The sequence below is a fragment of the Capricornis sumatraensis genome, chromosome 6 (assembly GCF_032405125.1).
Source record: "Capricornis sumatraensis isolate serow.1 chromosome 6, serow.2, whole genome shotgun sequence".
NCBI classification, from domain to species: domain Eukaryota; kingdom Metazoa; phylum Chordata; class Mammalia; order Artiodactyla; family Bovidae; genus Capricornis; species Capricornis sumatraensis.
Genome location: NC_091074.1, coordinates 100,468,413 through 100,495,285, shown reverse-complemented (window position 1 = coordinate 100,495,285; position 26,873 = coordinate 100,468,413). Strand labels below are relative to the sequence as shown.

Genomic DNA, 26,873 nt, shown 5'->3' with positions numbered 1-26,873 from the left:
GTTAAATTGATATGCATTGTCTCACAATGACCTATCATCCTATTTAGTTAAATATTCAAACCTTTTAATATTTTTGACAACTTTCCCAAATCAAATTCTAAATAAAATCTCCTTCCACATGAAAAAATACATACAATGTCAAAATCATATGATTGTCCCAATGATTGCTCCTATGTTTCTTTTAAAGTATCATTTAACATGCATTTACATTTGATATTTCAAGAAAAGGAGAGCCTGGAGCAGAAGAAGGGCAAATCATTGTTAATGTGATCTGCAGCTTAGTGATGATGAGTTTAAAAGTATACCCTTTCTATACTTACATCTTTGCTTGTCTCTCTGCAAATGTTACTATTTGGTTATGTGGCTTTTCAAGGTAAAGCATTTGTTTTAAAAAATTTGGTTTCCTATATGCTATGGAATTGCACTGAACTCCAAAGTAGTGATTATTGGTGAGAATTATATAGCAAATGGTAGAACTGTCCTGAGTCAATACTGTTGATTAGACAAAGTTTGTCTTCAGTGTATTTAGTGTGCATATGAGATTCCTAGGGCTTCCCTGGTTGCTTGGTGGTAGAAGAATCTACCTGCAATGTGGAAGACTTGGGTTCAATCCCTGGGTTTGGAAGATCCCATGGAGAAGCAAATGGCAACCCACTCCAGTATTCTTGCCTGGAGAGTCCCATGGATGGAGGAGCCTGGTAGGCTACAGTCCATGGGGGTCACAAAGAGTTAGACATGACTGAGCAACTTAACACTTCACTTCACGTGAGATTCTTATCTTCAGGGACTTCTGCCTCAGGAAGTAAAATTTCTTACAATCCCCCTCCCCCACAAAAAAATACCTCCTCCTCTGAGAAGCCTTTCTTGTCACCCCTATAGAGGAATTTGCAGGTGCCCTTGCTTTCTGTTCCAGTCAGTTCAGTCGCTCAGTCATGTCCAACTCTTTGCGACCCCATGGCCTGTAGCACATGAGGCTTCCCTGGCCATCACCAACTCCCAGAGCTTACTCAAACTCATGTCCATAGAGTCAGTGATGCCATCCAACCACCTCATCCTCTGCCTTCCCCTTCTCCTCCTGCCTTCAGTCTTTCCCAGCATCAGGGTCTTTTCCAGTAAGTCAGTTCTTCGTATCAGGTGGTCAAAGTATTGGAGTTTCAGCTTCAGTCTTCAACTTCAGTCTGAAGCTTCAGTTCCAGCTTCAGTCCCTCCAATGAACACCCAGGACTGATGTCCTTTAGGATGGACTGGTTGGATCTCCTTGCAGTCCAAGGGACTCTCAAGAGTCTTCTCCAAATGCCCCCCAGTTCTGCCTCCATCAGGGTGCTCATTACACTGGTTTAGAATTGCCTGTTTGCTTTTCTCTCTCCCCATTGTGAGACTTTGAGTTCCTTAAGAATAATGAGTGTGTCTTTCATCTTTAAAACTCATACTAAGAACAGTACCTGGTATATATTTGTATCAGTTTACCTTGCCAATAAAGTTGTTATTCCTGATTTTCCTTTTTCTTGTTCATCCAAGAAGAGTCCAGGGCAAGATAAAAAGGAACATGTTAGAAATAAGTATTCAAAAGCAAGATTTCAACATTGTAATCTTTTAACTAATATATGAGTATTCAAACTCTGCTACACTTTGCCATTCCATTATAAAGAATACATGGTGAATATGATAATAACTAAGGCTATTAATGAGATTATTTTACTTTTTCTTTAAAACTGAAAATAAAATAGAAATAATCCATCATAAAAGGGGATTCTCTGAGACCCAACTTCTTGGTGCCCATTCCACAGTGAAACAAACACTGGAATTTTCCAGTCTTGGGAATGGAAGACCTTTAGATCCTGATTGATATGTCTTTCAGTGACAGATGAATGCCTCAGAGACAGCTGAGCACTGTTCTTTAGTTATGGCCATGTTGAACGTTATTTAACATCGACAATGAGGAATAAGTTTTACTGGAATGATGGAGTCAATCTCTGGAAGATTCCCGAAACCCTCTTTTCTGAGAGAATTTAAGTATATATTTATTCAGTGGTAGCCCTTGGTACGGAAAAGGCAATGGCACCCCACTCCAGCACTCTTGCCTGGAAAATCCCTCAGATGGAGGAGCCTGATGGGCTGCAGTCCATGGGGTCGCTAAGAGTCAGACACGACTGAGCAACTTCACTTTCACTTTTCACTTTCACGCATTGGAGAAGGAAATGGCAACCCACTCCAGTGTTCTTGCCTGGAGAATCCCAGGGATGGGGGAGCCTGGTGGGCTGCCATCTATGGGGTCGCACAGAGTCGGACACAACTAAAGCGACTTAGCAGCAGCAACAGCAGCAGCAGTGCTTGGTAGGTCCATCCAATTAAAATAATCATTAAGCCCCATATATTCTTAAAATAATAAAGAGTTTCCTTTTCTACAACTTTGCTTTTCTGATCACTAAACTGACCAAGTAAAATTAACCTATTTACTAATAACTATTTTATTCCCTAGGCTATATCCATGTGTGTGTGTATGTGTGTGTGTGTGATAACAAATCTAATAGTAGATTGCTCATCAGAAACACAATTATAGTCATTCTTCTGTTCTACTACCTAGGTAATTATTGATTGATTAATGATTTTTAATGATTTATAATGATTAAATATTTTAATGATTTGGTTCTCTACTTCCCTAAAAAAGCAGAAAACTGTTTTAAAATCTAAGATAATGGAGACTTTTACTTGTTGCAAAATAGAATTCATTTTAAGTGGTAGAGTCCCACAAGGGAGTGCTAATGTGAATAATTACTATTATACACAATCTACCAAAATGAGCAGTTATATGGCATTTAGTGATGGAAGAATCTTCAAATGTGATTTACATTTATATCTTTAATGAAAATTAGTACATTCTTCACACTTTCTGATTTCTCTATGTTTCTTCTGTGGCAATGTAACTTCCTACTACTGGTATTTGCATTTGTAAATTACAGAGTAATTTGTGGTGATCAATAGATTAATGTATTTTGCTAAGGACCTAGACTTGTATCATCCAACTCTTCACAAAAATCTTCTATGTTACAGTCCACATTTCAATTTAATTTCTTTTAATTTGAAATGTGTCTTGAGTACCCTCTATGAGTTTATCATAATGCAATACTTTGTGTCTCCAACTGCAAAAGTTCTATTAAAAGACTAGGAAAAGTGATTGGGGATGGCCTTGATTGAAAAAATTTAAAAGACATTAAATTACCATATCTGGAACGTTTGTTCTATGTCTAAAAGTATAGTATATACTTCACATGAATTATTTCTAACCCTTACAGTGGAAGTAATTTACAAATAAAAATGTAATTATTTCCCCTATTTTGCTGATGACAAAACTGAAGCTTAGAGTTCGGTAAATCCGTGTCCAAGGACAATGCTAAGAGGTGGGTGGACTAATATTCTAACACAGGTGTGTCTGATGTCAAACTGTGGCCGTTCATTCTGACACAAGGCCATAATTAAGAGTACAGAGATACCACAGCCTATATGTTACCTCTTTTGTCTCTTCTTCCAAAACTCAAGAAAGACAGAGACTTTGACCAAGCATTTTCCTGCCTTTTCCATAGCAGAACGTGTACTGACAGTGCCTTGGTTCACAGGGTAAGGAATCAGTACATCATTCAGCTGGTAATTTTCCTTTCTTTGACTTCTGGCAGAAGCTCTCTCTAGAGCCAGAGCCAATTGTTTTTCTCTAATGACTTAGAGGGAGGTTAGCCTGAGGCTGTCCTGGGAACTGCAAGTCTGTTTATCATCTTTTTCTTTATTCCATGGATGGTATCCAACATGCAGCTTTGACTGGCCTCATGGGAACAGACATGGCGATTATTTTCACTCTAAAAGGAGAAGCACCAATAATAAGATTTGGCTATTTTCTAGAATTATGAATATAATGTTAAGCAATTATTAAAGTATATGCATACTTATTAAAACTTATTCCTTGCACCAAAGATATTTATTGAGCTGATTTATTTGCAGTTGAATGTGGTGAACAGTAGAAATGAGATATGTTAAAGATGCTTAGAACGTCCATAGCTTGGAAACTTGTGAGACTATATAATTAACCATTTATAACAAATTAATTAACAGACCCCTTAACTAGGAATGAAGATTTGGAGTAAGACCATAAGTCAAACACCCAGTCCAGGTATTAGAACACGGGGATAAGATTGCATTTGTTCAATGAAATAGGACTCTTCTAGAAATATTCCAGCTTATTAATTCCTAAAGTAATTATAGGCAATGCCTTTTTAAAAATAGGTCTTTTTATTAAGACAGAGAAGCAAAGATGGGCACTACTTCATGACTTTGCCCTCACCCCTCTTCCTTACTTTCTGCCTTTACTCCTCTTTGCCAGGTTTCTAGCCAACACCACTTTCAGAGGCCTCAGTGGTTCCATCAAAGTGAAAGGTTCCACTATCATCAGCTCAGAAAACAACTTTTTCATCTGGAATCTGCAAAATGACCCCATGGGAAAGCCAATGTGGACACGCTTGGGCAGCTGGCAGAGGGGGAAGATTGTCATGGACTATGGAATATGGCCAGAGCAAGCCCAGAGGCACAAAACCCACTTTCAGCACCCAAGTAAGCTACACTTGCGAGTGGTTACACTGATAGAGCATCCATTTGTCTTCACAAGGGAGGTTGATGATGAAGGCTTGTGCCCTGCTGGCCAACTCTGTCTAGACCCCATGACTAATGATTCTTCCATGTTGGACAGCCTTTTTAGCAGCCTCCATAGCAGTAATGATACAGTGCCCATAAAATTGAAGAAGTGCTGCTATGGATATTGCATTGATCTCCTGGAAAAACTAGCAGAAGACATGAACTTTGACTTTGATCTCTATATTGTTGGAGATGGCAAATATGGAGCCTGGAAAAATGGGCACTGGACTGGGCTGGTGGGTGATCTCCTGAGTGGGTCAGCCCACTTGGCAGTCACTTCCTTCAGCATCAATACTGCACGAAGCCAGGTGATAGATTTCACCAGCCCTTTCTTCTCCACCAGCTTGGGCATCTTAGTGAGGACACGAGACACAGCAGCTCCCATCGGAGCCTTCATGTGGCCACTCCACTGGACAATGTGGCTGGGGATTTTTGTGACGCTGCACATCACTGCCATTTTCCTCACTCTCTATGAGTGGAAAAGCCCCTTTGGCATGACTCCCAAGGGGCGGAATAGAAGTAAAGTTTTCTCCTTCTCTTCAGCCTTGAATGTCTGTTATGCTCTCTTGTTTGGTAGAACAGCAGCTATCAAACCTCCAAAATGCTGGACTGGAAGGTTTCTGATGAACCTTTGGGCCATTTTCTGTATGTTTTGCCTTTCAACATACACGGCGAATTTGGCTGCCGTCATGGTAGGTGAGAAGATCTATGAAGAGCTTTCTGGAATACATGACCCTAAGGTAATACTTCTTTTTACTCTAGATTTCCTTATTGTCCATTTTAACTCTGTATATTGTGTCTTACACTGCAGTAGTTTATATGCTTTCATCTAACACAGAATATTCTTTGAACCATCTGTAGATATTAGTCCAAAAAGTCTGTTGCCTAATTGCACTAAATATTTCATTGCTTTATTAAATGAAACAAAAAGAGTGAGGGATGCCTTTAGGGGATTTTGTTCCAAAGAAAGTCTCATAGAAACATCTATTAGTAAAGAATCCTTTTTCATCATGAAGAATTGTAAAATGGAAAGAACTAACATTTTATCATAAGCACTCAAAGTCAGAAAGCTAGAAAACTCAATGCATATAGCAAGGAGTACTAAGCCAACTGAGCTGGGAAGATTAACTAGGAAGAGAATGTCCTTTAGGGTAAAAAAGGCTGATCACCTTAGGGCTGGAGGAGGATGTCAACAGTCACATTACAATGTCCAAGAATATTCAAGAAAATCATCTCTATTCTAGGCTACCTTTGATATTCTAGACGTCTGACCCTATGAAGAAAGGAGGAGGGTAGGGTTCAGGTGAGCAGGTAAAGCAGTGGTGATACTTGAGTAAATAGCCATGTCTGTTTGGTGACAAGACCTCTTTCAGTGACTACAAGTATGGCGAACTTGGCCAACCTAGTGGGAATGGAGAGGAGGGGGTTGTCAGGGCTCAAAACAATAAGAAAAGGAATCAAGGGAGTACTACAGTCCCAGTGGGGAACAGAATGCAGATCTAGAGCAGACATGTATTCCAATCTGTAGGACCCATCTACAAAAGACTGGAGAAAGCTGCAATTCAAGGAACATACCCAGGACACACTGTGTTAAAGCATCTTGAGCGAAGCTGAGCATTTCAAACTGTGAAGCATCACCATGACTTTTCAAATATCCCTTTTCACATCAAATATCATAACATTGAACCCTTTACCATATATTTTTATCAAACATTTAAAATTAATTGCACAGAGAATGATCAGATAGGACATTTACTATTTTCCTTAAATGATGAGGTGGCCCAGAGGGCTCCTGGCAGCTTTAGAGAATTCTCATAAATAGTTTGGATTAGGATATATGGTCTGTTCTGCAAACAAACGAATGTGAGAAATTTGACCCATATACTGAAAACCTGCTTAATACATGTGAACCTCATGAAAAGATTCAGCAAACAATGGATCATTGACTGGGCAATGAATTATCTTTGCTTCTTAATGTGCAGTCAGGACTTTAGGTTGTCATCTGGATTTAGTGAACACAAGTAAGTTCCATAGTATAAATATATGTGTTACCCTAACGAGAGATTTGGTGATGCTTCAGCTTTCATATTGCACTGGTATTAGCAGCCTCTGTTTATTCTTTGCCCCAAGAGGTCTGTGGATCTCCCAAAAGTTTGCCATCTTAATAGAGGCTTACTCAGTTTTTTTTTTGTTTTGTTTTGTTTTTTGCAGTAATCTTGCAATGTGATTCTTAAATTACAAATTCAACTTGGAAACCCATCAATCCAATCTAGTATAAGAGACAATATATGTGCTGGTTGTTGTGAAAATTCTGGACCATTATCATATGTAAAAAGGTGAACATAATACTGACTAGAGTTTTATTAATCAGAAACAAAGATTATCAAAATTTTCATGGATGTTATGCATGAGAAACCTGAAGCAATTATTATTTTAAGGATTAAAAGGAAAAGCATAACAATAAACCATACACAGCAGTAAAATAGTTTTTTTTTTTAAGCAAAAAGAAGCACTCATTCCATTCCCAATTAAAAAGGTCACATTTTTATAAACCTAACCCAGCCCTCCAGACAAAGTGAGAGGAAATCAGTTCATTTTAATCACTCAGTCATGTCTGACTGTTGGACTCCATGGAGTGTAGCACATCAGGCTTCCCTGTCCATCACCATCTCCCAGAGCCTGCTCAAACTCATGTCCATCAAGTCGGTGATGCCATCCCACCATCTCATCCTCCTTTTTAATGTGTTGTCTGGGTTTAATATGCTGTGAGAGGAAACGGACAATGTCAACTTTGTGTTACATTTACTAAGGTCCTAATGAAGTGGACAAACCTAAATCTAAAACATTTTCAATTTTAGATAATAAATAAATTTTCACTAAGGTTCCCAAAAATATATGTCTCTTTCCTAATGTTGTTTAAAGTCTCTCACTTCTTTTCCATATAAAAACACCTAGATTATTTGATTAAGAAATACCCAACATCTGAACTTTTGGTGAATAAAGTTGGTGACAGAATTGTTCAATTTTCATCCAAATGTGTGGTGTTATGCAGACAACATAATGACCTCATCTTCCCAATGACAGGCATAATCAAAAAAATTTCCATACCTTTCAGTTACTCAGCATTCATTCTTAAATATATTCCACTCACTCACATGAGCTCTTTTCTCTCTTGCCAATGCTCAATTCTTTGAGTGATTTTATCTTTTTTTCTTTTTTACACTAAACGATGTGGAAAATGCAGAAGCAGAAAAGTAGAAGAGAAAAGATAAAAAAAAAAAAAAGATTAAAACACAAGGAAAAACAACTTAGAAATTTATAAGTGTTGGTAGGATTGAAAATTGGTACAGCCACTATTGAAAACAGTCAGAAGGTCCTCAAAAAACTAAAAGTTGAACTAACAAAAAAAAAGGTATGAGCATGCCAAAGTTTAGAAACAAATGAAACACATCAAATTTCAAAGAAAGGGTAATTGCCTTCAATGGAAGGCTTAATTAATAAGATCATAGCATCTGATCCCATCACTTCATGGCAAATAGATGGGGAAACAGTGGAAACAGTGACAGACTTTGTTTCGGGGGGCTCCAAAATCACTGCAGATGGTGACTGCAGCCATGAAATTAAGACATTTGCTGCTTGGAAGAAAAGTTATGACCTACCTAGAAAGCATATTAAAAAGCAGAGACATTAATTTGCCAGCAAAGGTCCATCTAGTCAAAGCTATAGTTTTTCCAATAGTCATGTATGGATGTGAGAGTTGGACCATAAAGAAAGTTGAGCGCCAAAGAATTGATGCTTTTGAATTGTGGTGTTGGAGAAGACTCTTGAGAGCCCTTGGACTGCAAGGAGATCCAACCAGTCCATCCTTAAGGAAATCAGTCCTGAATATTCATTGGAAGGACAGATGCTGAAGCTGAAACTCCAATACTTTGGCCATGCAATGAGAAGAACTGACTCATTTGAAAAGACCCTAATGCTGGGAAAGATTGGAAGTAGGAGGAGAAGGGGATGACAGAGGATGAGATGGTTGGATGGCATCACCAACCATCATGTCAATGGACATGAATTTGAGTAAACTCCAGGAGTTGGTGATGGACAGGGAGACCTAGTGTGCTGCAGTCCATGGGTTTGCAAAGAGTCGGACACAACTAAGTGACTGAACCGTCTGACTAATTAATAAGATAAACTGTGTTCTTATTCTTGAAGAAGACTTGGAATTTGAATATCTGCATCAAGGAAGAAAGAATGGACATTCCAAGAAAAAGAACAGAACAAACTACTTGGAGGTAGAACATATGAGACATAGTCAGGATATCTTGAAGAGTTCACTTTAGCCACAGCATGAAAGGAAGGAGGAGATCTAAGTCTGAAAAGTAACTTTGGTTGAGATATCAGAGGATCTTTGACATTGGGCTAGAGATCCATTGACATTTTTGAACAGTGGAATAGCACAGAGAAGCAGAATCCATTTAGAACGGTTGTTTCAACAGCAGCAATCAAACACAATTAGAAGAGAAAGACAGTATTGGAGCTAGAGAAAGAGTTGGAGTTATGGATATTGTCACTGATAGAAGAGTCAAGAAACATTGTAGTGACCAGATCAGTTATTGTTGTTGTTTAGTTGCTAGGTCATATCTGACTCTTTTGCAACCCCATGGATGTAGCCCACCAGGCTCCTCTGTCCATGGGATTTTCCAGGCAAGAATACTGAAGTAGGTTGCCATTTCCTTCTCCAGGGGATCTTTCTAACTCAGGGATCAAACCCGTGTCTCCTGCATTGGCAGGCAGAGTCTTTACAACTGAGCCACCCGGGAAGCCCAGCCAGATCAGTAGTTATCTATTCAGTTCCATTCAGGACTTGGCAATTAACTGGATGTGAGAGTCAACAGAGTCACACGTGCAAAGCTGCAGGCCTGAGTGTATAAAATGATGGTACCATTCAGGGAAGCAGAAAAGGCAGTTTATAAACTGGAAATTATGCTGATCAGTTCAGTTTCATACTTTGCATTTTAAAATCTGTGTTGGGCATCCAGGTGAAATCCAGCAGGCACTGGGAAATATGGAGCCAGATTTCAGAAGTGACATTGACACTGGTGGGAATCTGGAGCAGAGAGGTGACATCGTGTATTAAAGCACTGTGGGGAGTATGAGATCCCCAAGGAAGAAGGCAGTAGGGAGAAAAATTGTCATTCGAGGAGAAGTAGAAGGCATAAAGTTGGCATATGGTTTTGCAGAGAGACGAGCTGAAAGTTGAGGAGATAAAAGTAACTTGAAGCAAAATCATGCAGGCTCTCGAATGCCTCTCGGTAGACTGAATTTTAACTCCTTGAGATGAAGATTAATATTATCCCATCTACTAAGGTCATTATAGAGAGGACAAAGATCAGTGTCCAGTCCAAACCATGAGAATTAGCATGTATATGTGTATTTTAATGTTTGATGAAACTGGGTTTATGTGGTTTGCTTTTCTCTAATATTTTTCAAACTTCCATTTTCGTAGCATTTACTTCTGAGGAGTGAAAATGTATCATTCACATGGAAGCCACAGATCTCCTGTTGTTCTCCTGGGATGTTTGTTTTTCCATTGTAATGAGAAACTCTGCTAATACTGAATGAGAGGTGATTTATATGGAGTGTTGTTCACACTCTGAGGTTTCTTCCACCCCTTACTCATGGTCTGTCTCATTTCTTCTCATAAATTTTCATCTCTGTCACCTACTGGGTATCAGAACAATTCTCACTGTACTATGCTGCCATTTTTATCCCGTTTTCCCACAGCTCATTTAATTCACCTCAGGCAAATTTCCTGGTGTCTCCACATTAATGCTCTTGAACACCTGCCTCCTTCCATTCTCTAACTCTTCTTTAATTATCTTGGGATAACCTCCCCATGTCTCCTCTATATTTGTATGCATGAAAACTTTGAGAATAACAACTCCCAGAGTTCCCTGCTGCTGCTGCTGCTGCTAAGTTGCTTCAGTCGTGTCCGACTCTGTGTGACCCCATAGACGGCAGCCCATCAGGCTCCTCTGTCCCTGGGATTCTCCAGGCAAGAACACTGGAGTGGGTTGCCATTTCCTTCTCCAATGCATGAAAGTTTAAAGTGAAAGGGAAGTCGCTTAGTTGTGTCTGACTTTTAGCGACCCCACGGACTGCAGCCCACCAGGCTCCTCCATCCATGGGAGTTTCCAGGCAAGAGTACTGGAGTGGGTTGCCAGTGCCTTCTCCACCCAGACTTCCCTAGAAGCATTTTATTAAGAAATATGTTCCTAGGAAATGATGTCCTCAGTTCTTGGAGGCCATCTAAGCAATCCCAGTCTAAAAAAGTAATTCCTAACAGTTCCATCTACCGTTTCCTAAAAACAACTTTTCTGTTATATAGAATATTTTAAATTATAGAAATAGCATTTTCTTATTTTTGTGTAAATAGTATCTATTTCTAGTCCCCAAAATTGGCTATGGTTTTTTTTTAATGTGTCAGTCTTGGATTCTAAACAATAACTTATAAAATATTCCTATGGGAAATGTGTTTGGATGAAAATCTATTGACTTAAAAAGTAAGTTTTATGATCTGTATTTATACTCAATCCATCAGCAAATTGAGTCCTGGCTGCATAAGCATCTGTAACCATGACATTAGATAACTTACACTGATTGAAATAGCTCCATTTTTCTCCTTGGTCATAACTGTTTAGCATGCTGGCTATACATTTAACACAGTTAATAAACTGTTAAGCATTAAGAATGTGAACATTTTATCACCATTTCAGAGCAGAGATTCACTGGCTTCAACCAACCACTTTGAATCAGAAGTAAAATTAAATGCAAAATGCTGTACAGGACAGACCAATTTATGATTCACTATGAGTTACAGCAGCCAAGGCAGGTTAGAGTGCTTTTTTTTTTTTTTTCTGACAGGGGGTCATAGGGAAGAAATAATCTTGTTGCTGGCTGCTCCTACAGATAACCCCAAGGGAGAGGGACTGGCCTGCTGTGCAAATGAAATTCTAGAGAATAGTTCTATCCTCACTTAGTGAAACTAGTTTTGCCAGAATAATTTACTTTACACTAAAAGTAATATATGTAGCTTCTCACTCTCTCCCACCAACTCTTTTGGGAAGCAAGCTCCATGCTTCAAAGCAGGTGGGCTCTTGCAGCATGAGACCATGAAAGCAAGAATTTATGAGTAATATATTTAATAGACCTTATATGGGTATTTCTCCATCATAAAACTAGCACCATCCATTATAGGCAGTGCAGAAAATAGTGTAGACAGATGGAAGCAAGTGCTTATTGCCTCATCATCAAAAGTCATTTGCTCTTAGCCTTTTGAGATGATTGACAGGTGAAAAAAATGCAGTATTATTTTTATCCAGTGAGGTCTTCATCTGGATCTATGGTCAAAGGAATAGACCAGGGCATTCTTAGAACATTCTAGCCATTGACATTCAGTCTGCTGAGGTATAAGAGATGAGATCACTTCACAAGTCATAAGGTACACTGGAAAATAAAGCCCTGCCTCCTCTCATAGAGTTGAATTAACAGTTGAAAGGATACGTGAGCAGTCAAAATGAACTATTTGCTGATTTTAATACACTTTCTAGTTCTTTTCCAGCTTCTCTTATAAAATGCCCCCTTTAGCCATGTGTCTCTAATGTATATTATAAAAGTTGCCTCCTTAGAGGGATTAGGAGACTAGTGTCTTTTTTTTTTTTTTTTTTGTACAGGCAAATGATGGTCCTGTTTTACAAAAACACTCCTGGTGAACATTCAAGTAAATATTAAAAATTAAAAAGTCCTGCCTGTGAAGACAAAAGCAAACTTTAATCAGAAATATTAAAGTAAAGTACACTCACATAGCCTTAGTAGGAAATGATAAGCATCTCCCAAGATAATAAAAACCACCTTCACTGATCTTCATATAACACCATGTGGCTGCCCAATAAAACATACGAATTCATGTAATAAAAGCTGGCCTTGAAGAAGGTGGGAGTGCCAGAACTCTAGGGCAAACAAGACGTTGAAAATGGAGTTTAAGGTGAGAGGAAAGCAAACTGAACTACACCAAACCATTTATTTGTTTTTCCTTTAATTCATCCAATAACAGCAACTTTTGTTCTAGGCACCATGCTAGGTGGCTAGGAATTTAGTAGTCAGCAAAACAGACACTGTCCTTGCAACATGGGATTTATTAGGGAAGAAAGATGTTAATCAAGGGAACACGTAAGTCAGGTAATGATTTAAACTGTGATTAGCTGCTGTGAAAGCAAATACGACAGAATCTGAGAACCCTGGGGGAGACCTGATCTGAATGGAGAATCTGAGAAACCCCTCCCTCCCCTCACCCGGAGGAGGGAAATTCTGGCTGAGATCTGAAGGATGAGACCTGAAGGAGGCAAATGAGCAAAAGAGGAGCTGGGCGAGGTGACAGCATCTCAGGGTGACATGCAGAACGAACAGAAGCCCACGACTGGAGGGAGAGGGTGCAGCCCTGATGCTCGATCATGAGCTACAAGATCGGAAAGCCAGGAAAAGGGAAAGAAAAAGAGGACAAGACATAAACTACAGAGGTTTTGTTGCCAGACATTCTAGAGAGAAAATTTCTTAAAAGAAGAAAAATCTAAGTAATGCTGTAGTTTCGGTGGAGTGGCTTTTCCCCTGGGCTCCATGTACTTCTAGATAGAAAACGTAAGAGGAGAAACATCCCAGTCACTTTGGCAACAAAAACTCATGATAGATCGGGGAAGTGTCCTCTATAAGAAGTGCATTAAAAGAAAACAATTTTTAATGTATTAAGTGTAAAAGATGATTTGGATGGAAAATTGAATGTGCTAATGTTGCACATATCTTATGAATATACCCAACCCAATGAATCATAAATGAGTGGATTGTATGGCATGTGAATTATATCTTAATAAAGCTACTTTAGTAAATCCCAAGCAAGCAAACAAACTGCCATATTACCAAACTGGAAGGCTAATTATTTAAAGATGTCAGAATTGTCCTTTATTAGTGTACACATGTAAAGCAATTTCTGTGAAACGCCCACAGGATTTTTTTATTGGTTTGTTTGACTGTTGCTGAACCTTCTAAAAAATTTTTATTTATATATATTATTTAAAAAATATTCAAGTGACTTGTTCTAAACATTGAAATACTTAATATTAGTAATAATAACAGAAAAAGCTAATACTCATTAACTAGTCCCATATGCTAAGCACTGCCATAAATGGCAGTAATAAGGTAATTGCCCCCCACTGAATATTCATAGAAATTAAAATAATCCAAGTAAAGCAACTAGCATAGTGTATGACAACAAGGGGTCACACACACACAAAACAGAATTTATTAGAGTGTCAGATTTTAATATCATCATTAATTATATCTTGAAAATTAGTGTCCTCTCTCACACACGCACTGTCACTGTGAATTGGATGAATGGAAAGATTCTCCTTTTGAGCTCAGTTCTAGAGAGCTTGGAGGCAAAATTCTTGTGCACTAATAGCAGATTTATTGTCTTGTGTTATGCCTTTTAAGCATCATTTCTGGCTTGAGGAAGTTTTTCTACTTCAAGCTATTTTAATTTAGGCTGTCTTGTATTTTATGTGACCTTTAAGCTGCCTCAAGTCTTTTCAGGAAGAGAGCAAGGTATACATGAAATAATGTTAAAATCAAATAATAGATAAAGGATATTAACAGCAATTCAAAAAAGAAATAAAATTGACCAATAATTTTTTCAATGTTAACTCTTACTTGTAGTCAAAGAAAGTCTAATTGAAACAGTAATGAAATGACATACTTACCTAACAAAATAGGAGTATTTTATTGATAGTTCTCGATCTTGATGGAAGCATGTTAAGACTAACACCAACATACACTGCTATTGTAAATTGTTACAACATGTTCATAAATTGAATTGGCCATTTATATCAAGAGCTTTAAAAGGGTTCATGCCCTTTCATCCTTGACTTCGCTCCTAGGAATCTGTCCAAAGAAAATAACTTAATATATAAACATCAATTGATTGCAAAGATCCACTGCAGCCTTTGTCAAAACATCAAAAACCTGGAAATCACATAAACGTCCAGCAACAGCACAATTAATGCATTACAATTTACTATGTGTTATAAAAATGCATCCAGTAGAGATAATTTTAAAGAGCTTTTAAAGCGTCAAAAAATCAAAACATAATGTTAAGTAAGAAGTTGGGAAATAAAGCAATATATTTCCAATTTTATAATATGCATTTGTCCAGGCTATAAAGAGAAGTAACTAGAAGAAAATATAACAGTGTCAATAGCATGGGTATCTAAGCAGTGTAATTACAGAAAATATTTGTTTTATTTCTATTCATATTTTCTACAGTTCCAGTCTCTCAGTGGTGTCCAACTCTTTGCGACCCCATGGACTGCTGCACACCAGGCTTCCCTGTCTATCCCCAACTCCCGGAGCTTCCTCAAACTCATGTCCATTGAGTCAGTGATGCCATCCAACCATCTCAACCTCTGTCGTCCCCTTTTCCTCCCACCTTCAATCTTTCCCAGCGTCAGGGTCTTTTACAATGAGCCAGTTCTTCCCATCAGGTGGCCAAAGTATTGGAGTTTCAGCTTCAACATCAGTCCTTCCAATGAATATTCAGGACTGATTTCCTTTAGGATTGAATGGTTTGATCTTGCAGTCCAAGGGACTCTCAAGAGTCTTCTCCAACACCACAATTCAAAAGCTTGATCAATTCTTCATTGCTCAGCTTTCTTTATGGTCCAAATCTCACATCCATACATGATTACTGGAAAAACCATAGCTTTGACTAGATGAACCTTTGTCAGAAAAGTAATGTCTCTGCTTTTTAATATGTTGTCCAGGCTGATCATAGCTTTTCTTCATATTTTATACAATGCTCATATATTATTTATGTTATTGTAAAGCACATACTAAGCCAAATAAGAATGAGAATAATTCAGACACAAGACAATAGTCACAATAGCACTATTTGCTACACATGCACCCCTTCTGTCTGCAGCCTTTCAAGTCCAAATAGAGTGAGTTCCACAATGAGTAGCACTTCCATAGAAAAATCTTTACATCTTTGAAATACTGTGCTTTCCAAAGAGACTTTTAGAAGCATATTTTCATTCCCATCCTGTTTATTCCCTTCATAGGACTTAATCCAATCTGAAATTGTCATGTTATCTATTTCAGTTAATTGTCCTTCTGTGTCTTGCTCATCACTGAATCCTCAGAGTGTTGGAGGAACAATAAATAGTTTACAAATGTTTTTCAGTTAATGAGTGAGTGAAAAATGGCAGCATCATTGGAATAGGGCTATTGCATTATGCAGGGATTACTTTGAAATTGATCAATCAATCAAATGCTTTCGATAAGACCATACAAACATTCTCATACTAGATTCTATAAAATGAATTGAAGGAAAACCTCCCAGTAAGGGACAATGTACAGTGAAACAAAGAGCAAAGTTGTCGTGTTGGACAAATCTAAAGTTTGATGTATGTTTGTGTGGAGTTTGACAGTCTGCTTGCCATGACCTCTGTGTCTTCATTTGAGAGGATTACAGGATATAATGGATGTAAAATATTTATCCAAAGTTCTGATTCCATCCACCACTAGATTGTAAACTCCAAGAGAGGAGAGTTTATAAATTAGATCTATCTTATGCATCTGTATTCCTAGAGCCTAAGCGTATGTCAACCATTCATTCAGATAAGTATTGAGTAAATAATGCACTTGGCCATGAGGCCAAGCAGAAATGACCAGTATGTATCCAGTAGGAAAGAGGCAGAGGGCAGGAGCACCTGTCACTTGCAACTGAAGAGTATACCCAAGCGAATTTCAGATTATATCCAAGAGTGACCCATAGCATTTGAGCCATGAGATTGATATAAACAGATTATCGAAACAAAGAAAATCTAAGACTATGATGCCCATAGTGGAGGCAAGGGTAAGAGACATGTGATCCTTGAATGGGAACATGAGATTGATAATGCTACCACAGCCTAGGTGGATTTAGGTCCTCAGCAGCAGATGATGGAGTGAGGTCAGAAACATTTAGAGGTCTAGTAAGGAGAGTTGGGCATCCAGTCCCATCACTTCATGGAAAATAGATGGGGAAACAATGGAAACAGTGACAGGCTTTTTTTTTTTTTTTTTGGCTCCAAAATCACTGCAGATGGTGACTGCTGCTGCTGCTGCTGCTGCTAAGTTGCTTCAATCTTGTCTGATTCTGTGCGACCCCATAGACGGCAGCCCACCAAGCTCCGCTATCCCTGGGATTCTCCAGGCAAAAACACTGGAGTGATTGCCATTTCCTTCTCCAGTGCATGAAAGTGAAGAGTGAAAGTGAAGTCACTCTATCGTGCCCAACTCTTAGCGACCCCATGGACAACAGCCTACCAGGCTCCTCCATCCATAGCATTTTCCAGGCAAGAGTACCAGAGTGGGGTGCCATTGCCTTCTGTGGCAGATGGTGACTGCAGGCATGAAATTAAAAGATGCTTGCTCCTTGGAAGAAAAGTTATGGCCAACTTAGACAGCATATTAAAAAGCAGAGACATTACTTTGCCAACAAAGGTCCATCTAGTCAAAGCTATAGTTTTTCCAGTAGTCATGTATGGATGTGAGACTTGAACCATAAAGAAAGCTGAGCACCGAAGAACTGATGCTTTTGAACTGCGGTGTTGCAAAAGACTCTTGAGAGTCCCTTGGACAGTAAGGAGATCCAACCAGTCCATCCTAAAGGAAGTCAGTCCTGATTATTCATTGGAAGGATGGATGCTGAAGCTGAAACTCCAATATATTGGCCACCCAATGAGAAGAACTGAGTCATTGGAAAAGACCCTGATGCTGGAAAAGATTGAAGGTGGGAGGGAAGGGGACAACAGAGGATGACATGGTTGGATAGCATCACCAAATCTATGGACTTGAGTTTGAGTAAACTCCAGGAGTTGGTGATGGACAGGGAGGCCTGGCATGCTGCAGTCCATGCGGTCACAAAGAGTTGGACATGGCTGAACGATTGAGCTGAACTGAAGGAGAGCTGAACCATAAAAAAGGCTGAGTGCTAAAGAATTGATGCTTTTGAATTGTGATGTTGGAGAAGACTCTTGAGAGTCCCTTGGACTGCAAGAAGATCATACCAGTCAATCCTAAGGGGAATCAACTCTGAATATCCATTGGAAGGATTGATGTTGGAGCTGAAGCTCCAATACTGTGAACACCTGATGCAAAGAGCCAAATCACTGGAAAAGACCCTGATACTGGGAAAGATTGAAGGCAAAAGGAGAAGAGGGTAGTAGAGGATAAAATGGTTAGATAGCATCACCAACTCAATGGACATGAATTTGAGCAAACTTTGGGAAATAGTGAAGGACAGAGAAGCCTGGCATGCAGCAGTCCATGGGGTTAGAGTCAGACATGACTTGGCAACTGAACAACAACAAGGATCAGGTACACATTACATGACACTTAGTAGGAGTTTTTTTTTTTTTTTTTTAAAAAGGATATTTCCCTTCCTTTCCTGAATGTACTTTAATAATTCAGGAACTTAAAAAAAAAAAAAAAAAAGACTTGCTATTTTGGACTGATAAATGGAAAACTGAACAAATGAGCATGCAACCTGTTTATTTTGTCACCTACTTCCAAAATAATTTTGAGGAGACATCTTTATAGAATTTTTTAAATAACTGAAGCTTTATTACTTTCAAATAGATATAGTAATTCATACAAACTGCAGCAAAATGTTTTCAATTAGACATCCTGCTGGGTTTCCTTTAATGACTATCTAAGATCACTTCTTTCATTTGAATACAAACAGAAACTGTGCCAAATTTTTGCAAACACTTCCCTTAAATTAGGGGAAAATTGGCCTATAGTTTTGTTTACATTATTAATCTCCTTACAAAGCACAGTCTTTATACATAGATACTTTCATATCAATGAATATGTCATAGGACATCTGTAAATATTCGCATATATGTTGTTGTTTTAGTCACTAGTCTGACTCTTTTGTGACCCCAAGGACTGTGTAGCCCACCAGGCTTCTCTGTCCATGGGATTTTCCAGGAAAGAATAGTGGAATGGGTTGCCATTTCCTTCTCCAGGAGATTTTCCCGACCCAGGGATTGAACATTCACATATGTATTATGTAGTTATAAACAATCCATATACATTTCTATGGACTGTATGTCCACACACATACACTTATGTAAAAATTAAAACAGGTTAAATGGACACACACATTATAATTAGGAAGAACCATTACTCCAGGTCACTCCTGGACATAATATGGAAATCACCTGGCTACAACTTTCAACTGCAGGTAAGAGATGCTCCCATCCTCTGTCTGTCCTACTGGACTCGGCCACACCTCACTCTTTGGTCTCATAATTATTCAAAGTATTCAGATCATTCCATACTCAATGTTTTGGGATGGATAGATGGAGAGCCCTGGTAGGCAGTGAGGTACTGTGATACGAAAGGCAAAGTCCTGATATTAGACATATAGATGTTTGAAACTGAGTTTGACGGTTTGCCCTGGGAAGAGTCTCATTTTCATGCTGAGTAAATATCTATATGTGTTTGATGACTTCGTAGGCAATCCCCAAAAAGTTTTATGTCTAAAATATATGTGTTAGCTCCATTAACAGGGTGAATTAAGGTGAGTGTTGTATTTTTATAATTTAGTCTCAACTTGACATTTTGGCCCTTAATCAGATCAGAAGCTATGTGATCTAACCATGAGTGTATCCAGTGGCAAGTCTGGAGGCTTAACTGTGAGTTCTCTTCCATTATGAACTCAGTCTGGGAAATTCACCCAGTTGGGGGCTCAGTTTTCCCAATTGTAACTGCATACAAGCTTGCTCCAGCCAATTCACCTGCACTGTGCATGCATTCATGCTAAGTTGCTTCAATTATGTCTGACTCTTTGCAACCCTATGGACCATAGCCCGCCAGACTCTTCTGTCCATGGGATTCTCCAGGCAAGAATACTGGAGTAGGTTGGTGTGCCCTCCTCCAAGGGATCTTACCAACCCAGGCATCCAAACTGCATCTCGTACATCTCCTGCATTGGCAGGCAGGTTCTTTACCATTAGCACCACCTCGGAAACTCCCAAGCTGCACTATATATACATATATATTCAACTGAATTACAAATATTATATATAGAGAGAGATGATATTGTGCATAGCTGAAGTTTAGAAAAGATGCTTTGTCAGAATTCATTAATACCTTTCAAACCTGAAAGTGACCTTACCATAGAATTTTATCAGAAAACTGTTGCCTAAAAAATGCCAAATAACAATACATTTTTAACAACCCCAACCAAAACACCCTGTCAGCCTTTATTGAAGTTAAATTTTATCTAGGCTTTTTCTCATGCATGATCTGAAGACATAGAATTAATAGAAGTGAATCTTACTGCAAATAAGTATGTAAACAAAGGTAGATATGTAAGTATGTGCATTTCCTGCGGCCTACATGTTCAGTGTGATGGTCAATCAGCATCCTGAGGGTCATACATGAACTACTTAGCTTTGTAACAAGACCATAGATGTAACTTCAGGAACAGATACTGAAACTATCATCAATAAATAATTAATAATGTTTATTAGACACCTGTTTTGTTCCGGGAACTATGCTAATTGCATCACATGGATTTTTCTCATTTAAACTTTACTGCGTGCATACAGATAAAGAAACAAGGCTGAAAGAAATTAGGTAAATTATTCAAGGCTGAAAGTGAATATGTTAGCCACTCAATCATGTCCAATTCTTTGCAACCTCATGGACTGTAGTAGCCTGCCAGGCTCCTTGTCCATGGACTTCTCTATAGACAAGAATACTGGAGTGGATTTCCATTCCCTTCTCCAGGGTATCTTCCTGACCCAGGGATCAAATCAAGGTCTCCTGCATTGCAGGCAGATTCTTTACTGTATGAGCCACCAGGGAAGCCCCAAGTGGCTATATTCAAGGCTCCATAGCTTATAAATAGTAGAGGCAGGATTCATTTCCAACAAATCCAACTGTGAATCATTCCCATTCAGTGTCATTTATACAAGCAGTAATAATGTCCTCCCTAACCTGATTTATTCCATACAGCCTTATCCCCACCCCTGGACTTAGTCTGGGAAAGCTGCTCACATGCAAAGATGATTCAAGGGCACAGACAGCTCTGAGACTGTGACATTTGAATCTGTCCCCACACAGTATAGTGTATGTTTCAGTATGTGATAACTAAGTAAGAGAGACACAGATGCAAGAAGGATTAATTCCATCCCACCCTCACCATCAGCATCATCACTACCCTACCCAGGGAAGTGTTGCAGCAAGACTGTACCCTCCTGGGTACCTCATACACTAAGGAGGAGCTGTGTGTATGCAAAGTGTCTTCCATCCACCACCACAGTGGTATACATCACTGTCTCGGATGCTGCCCTGCTCCCCTGCTTCTGCTCCCTGTGAAATACTTGCTTAACTTCTCCTCTTAGCCTGCGGTCAGAAAGCTCCAAATGAATCTGTAGTGTCTGCGTATGAATTCTAGAGCTAATTAATCTTCCCCCATTAAGTCCCTCAAACTGGTACTCCACTCTGCTTTCAGCACTGCTCAGCTCATATAAATTTTGTTCAAAGAGGACCAAGACTAAGTCAGTGTCTGTTCATCAGGTTATTGTTTATGCCATTGAAAGGCTAGAAATAATCCATAGTCATTAAGGGGAGATTAATTAAAGTAATGCACATCCCTTCACTGGTACACAGGGTTGCTGTTAAGGAAAAAATGAGCTATATATTGTCAAAAAAGTAGATTATATGAAGTATTTATATAAAATAACACTTTACCTCCATCTTATAAGTAGTATCATGCCCTATTAACAAGTCTAAGATTTCAGTTACTTTAATACAGCCATGCAGCTTAGCTCTGGTCCTCTCCCAGCACTGGGCAATGCTTTGACTCAGAGCCCCAGCCTCCCAACCTTAGTTTTATCCCAGCTGGCAGGCATCTTGGATAATGGACCTATGACAGTTTTGTTCATGGTCCACCCAGAATCCTCCTTTCCCCACTATCAAACTGACCTATGCCACTTCTGCAGCTTTTGGCTAAACTAGCAGCACACCAGTCCATCCTCTAAAGAGTTTCAGAAAAGAACTCCTAGTCTTTGTCAGTGGTCAACCCTCACTGCAAAGAAATTCTTCATTGTGTTGCTTTGTGAGCCTTTTTACTCTGGTCCTGTCCTCTGTGGAGAAAGCAACCATCTTATCAGCTTCTTCTTTGAACCATTATTAACCCATTTCTCACCCTGCTCCTCACATCTTGTAAATCAGTTGACAACATTGTTTTCCTGCAGGAAACATTGGTGTCCCTGCACTCACCATAATGTTGCCATCATTACTGTCCTGTCTATAATTCTTGTTCTTGTCTATAACTTGGTGCTAAAAGGAGAGAAAGTATTACATATAGGACATACAAGCTTTTAGCCTAATCCAGCGATTTTCTTTTCATTTTTACATGCTTTTAGAAGATGACTATTTTGCTTCACTACTATGACAAATAATAATGGCACAAATTATTTATAAAGCTTTCATTGCTTCCCAAATACTTTCTCTCCAGCACCTCGGTTTATCCCTTGTCTTTGTGAGGCAGGAAAGACATTTAATAGCAAAGAAGACTTGGACTCAGAGACATAAGTGATTTTTCAAAAGTTCAAGCTGTCACTTGAACTCAACTTTCCTCATTTCAAATCCACCCAATTTTCAACAAAATGTCCCCCTCATATTAAACTATGTTCAAAAACTTTTTAAGCATACAAGGGTAGGAATACTCACAGCTCCCAAAGCTCAGCATTTCAGGAATGTAATTTGAGAAAAATAATTATCAGAACAAATAAGAAATTCATAAAATGTTCACAATTACTACCCAAGGTTCATCTAGTACTTGTGAATTACCTTAGATTTTTAGATGGATTATGCTTTCAGGGAGCTGAATATTTTGCAGATCAAATATAAAAATCAAGCAGCTTATATACTAAGAGCCAAACTAAAGTCTAAGAATGCAGAATATATTTTGCTTTATGTCATGTACCAAATGACTAATAGGCAGCAAGGGCTTTCAGGGTTATAATTTTAGCCCAAGGTTCTGATAACTACATGAAATCCTTGAGTGGTTTATGATATCATAAGGTGGAATTATAGCTCCCCATGGGCAAAAGTTGTTGAAATGCTTTCAGCAATTGAGTACCATAACTAGCCTGTGCTCTATAGTAATTATAGGAAAAACTATATTAAATACCTAGTCACATTGACTAATGATTTCAAATATAGAAATTATTTTTTAAAATGAGAAAGGCAGGCTGATAATTCATTCATCCATCCATTCCATAAATATGTATAAGTCCACCCTGGGTCTGCCACTAAGATAAGGCCTGGGGTTACAACAACAGACAAGTCAAATCCCAAAGTCCCTCTCTCTGGAGAACTTTCATTCTAGCATGGGAATCAGATATTAAATGACTATGATTATAAGGTAAGTGTTCTGATGATGGACAAAGTGCTATGCCAGTATATTAACAAGAAGCACACTAACTTGGGGGCGATGGGGGGACAGGGTGAGACACAATCAAAGAAGACCTCCTTGAGGAAGTAAACACAGAGCTGAATGAAATCTAAATGATGAATCAGAAATAGGAAGGATAAGAGGAGAGTAGAGTGCATTCTTCCATCTATGGGGTCACACAGAGTCAGACACGACAGACAGCAGCAGCAGCAGAGCTCATTCTTAAGCAGATAATAAAAGTGAGAGAGAAAAAAGAGACCTTGAATGGAGAACACAGAAATTTAACCTCTTTCCAGATAATGAGAACAGCTGTATGGATATACTACAGGATAAAGGGGGAAAAAACCAGAAAATAATGTAGCCTAGATATTAGCAAGAAATATGCATGTATATTATATACATAATATAGCATATATCATAAATGTATATACATATTTCTTATGTATATGTATATTTCATATGTTAATATATGGTATGTATGTCTTGTTATAAAATACATTTATAAAATGTATTATATCTTATACGATATATGTCATAATATAGTGAGTGTAATATTTGCATGTAATATACATGTGTATATAATGAGAAACATAATAGTTATATAACACAGTCTATAATATATGTATATTTTATATATGTGTGTGTGTGCATGTATATATGTGCATGTGTAGGTACCAGAACAGAATTTGCCTTGAAAGAACTAGCCATTTTCTATAAAATGCTTGATTTCCAATCACAAAAGAGAAGAATAAGCTATTAAAGACTATGGAGATAATATTCAAAGGGTAACTAATTAGAATGATAAGCTCACAAAATATTGTATTGAATAGAATGAAGGGTACAGGATTCTAAAAGAGACCAAGAGGTTATTCAATGTGAAACATTTACCAAATGAAGATGTCATTCATTTTGGAGAAGAATGTAAATATCGCCACCAAGTGGAAAAGCCGAGAAAGAGTTACTGACCACACAAGTCATTTCTCAATAGTATTTCAGTATCATTTCAATTAATTATATTAATATTTTAAATGATAATACAATTTTCATTTGTATCAAACTTTACAATATACATAACATCTTCTCAACTTAGTAACTAGGTACATTGACAGTCCAAGGGATTTTCCAGGCAAGAGTACTGGAGTGGGTTGCCATTGCCTTCTCCATTCTAGCATAAGTTAAGTGTAAATAGATTATCTTAAGTCATACACATAGAATAATACATAGCCACAAAAAATATTATGATTCAGAATATCAAACAATGTCAATAATAGGTGGAAAGGAAAAACAAATTAAAGACACAACCAATAGAACAAAACACTTTCTACATATGTGCCCCAAGTTCTAAATAAAGAACCTCAGATATTGGAAGAATTATTAGTAATTATGATCCCTGAAACTTGGTTTCATTTTTTCTCAATAATGTGTAATTTACAAGACACACTTAAAACAGACCTAAGATAAACAATTAAAACCACGACTAATATAGTTCAAAAAGTATAAAAATTGTTTTTAATGTATTTCGTCACTTTAGAGTTCATTATAAATTTGTAAGTAATAAAAGTAACTGAAATATTTATTTCCACTGTGAAAAGCTGTGTACTAACCAAGCATTACAATGAAACTCTGAAAATAATGAAATATTTTAACTATTTTTGCACTAAATGCTGCAATATAGTTATATAGAGAATCTAGCCTTTGGGAACTATAATTCTTTTACAATCTTATTCAGATGTCATTCCTGAAGCAAGTGGCATGTGATGACTGAAGTTTTAATAGCCATTTATACTTGGAATATTTTATGCATTAATACTTCAAGTAAAAATGAGCAGCATTTTCCAAATACAATAACTCAAAAAATAAATGGAGACATTTGTGCAAATGTTTCATTTTTGAAAATCACCTTGGGCTGAGTCAAACCATGGAAAATTTTAGCTCAAAGGAAATTCTACCTCCCCTTCATCCCCCTAAAAAATCATAAGGATGTGAAAACAGGATTATAATGGAAGCTGTCTTGCAACATTAACTACAATGTTCATTCCCCTAAAAGCCATAATTCATAGCTGTTCTGCAGCCTTTTTCTTTCAGCAATTATGCATATTAGAGGAAAGTTTGAATACATAAAAACTAAATGCTAATAGAAAACTAAGTCTCAAAAAAGAAAAGTGTACTCGACCAGTTGGCTTTGAAGAAAAATATGAAAGCCAGCTTGTCCCAGGTGTCCCTAGTCCAGCAAGACTGTGGAAAGCATGTAAACCACAGTTGCAGGGCATAGCACAGGGCTTATTGCCTGGGACCCCTGATCAACCCATGGCAGTCAATTCCATCCCTAGGGGACAGTGTCTTCAGTGGAAACAGAATATTGGGAACTACTGGCTCTCTAGGGAATTCAATACAAAAGTTGCCCTTCTAGTAGCTGACAAACTACTACAAAGAGTTTCTCGAACACACCCTTTCCGTTTCTTCTTCTCTTACTCAAAGGTTTATTCAGTTCAGTTCAGTTCAGTCACTCAGTCGTGTCCAACTCTTTGCGACCCCATGGACCGCAGCACACCAGGCCTCCCTGTCCATCACCAACTCCCAGAGTTTACCCAAACTCAAGTCCATTGAGCCGGTGATGCCATCCAACCATCTCATCCTCTGTTGTCCCCTTCTCCTCTTGCCCTCAATCTTTCCCAGCATCAGGGTCTTTTCAAATGAGTCAGCTCTTCACATCAGGTGGCCAAAGTATTGGAGCTTCAGCTTCAGTATCAATCCTTCCAATGAACACTCAGGACTGATCTCCTTTATGATGGACTGGTTGGATCTCCTTGCAGTCCAAGGGACTCTCAAGAGTCTTCTGCAACACCACAGTTCAAAAGCATCAATTCTTCAGCACTCAGCTTTCTTTATAGTCCAACTCTCACAGCCATACATGACTACTGGAAAAACCATAGCCTTGACTAGACGGACCTCTGTTGGCAAAGTAACGTCAAAGGTTTATAGGGTGACATGAAAGCATCTTATGAAAATTGCCTCATACCATTTTGATAATTTCTAGATTTCCAGAACCCAGTACAGAGCCTTGTACTTGATAAACATTTGCTGTCAAAAAAGGAAAGATCTTTAAATCCTATTTCAGGACAGAAAACTTGTATTTAAATCTTGTCTCTAGGACATAACTGGGTTTTGTGATCCTGGGCAAGGTACTTAAACTCCAAGCTTCAGATGTTATCCCTAAGAAATAGACTTGAAAATAATACTTACTCATAGCACTGTCTTTATACAATTATGAGATAATGTGTATAAGCTATCTGAACACAGTGGCCAGCCAGTGTCAATGCTCTGTAATTACTTGTTAAATCTGCATTTTCCAGAATTGTAGATGACCACAATCCCAGCTAACTAGATGAATGAAGAAGAGCAGATTATATGTAACATAAGGGCTGAAGATCCACTATAGTTATTTTTCTAATACTTCTAACATTAGGCCAAGAACAACTGCATCCTTGACTTCCCCAGGAAGAATTACAACCAACAGTCACTGGCTTTCAGGATTTATGCTTTGACATACATCTTCAAAATAAAGCCTATGGCCATTTCCAAATGGGAAATCGCAGAAGAAGCCCAGAAGTATTACCAAGCAATATGAATTTTA

At 38.3% G+C, this 26,873-nt stretch overlaps 1 protein-coding gene across 1 annotated transcript in view; it reads left to right on the top strand.

Annotated features, from left to right (window-relative positions):
- The window catches only part of GRIN3A (glutamate ionotropic receptor NMDA type subunit 3A), a 194,266-nt gene that overhangs the window by 73,789 nt on the left and 93,604 nt on the right, over nucleotides 1-26,873 (top strand). Inside the window, exon 3 of the mRNA XM_068974563.1 lies at nucleotides 4,370-5,417. Within this exon, the coding sequence (XP_068830664.1) occupies nucleotides 4,370-5,417 (1,048 nt within the window). The remainder of the gene's footprint in view (nucleotides 1-4,369; nucleotides 5,418-26,873) is intronic.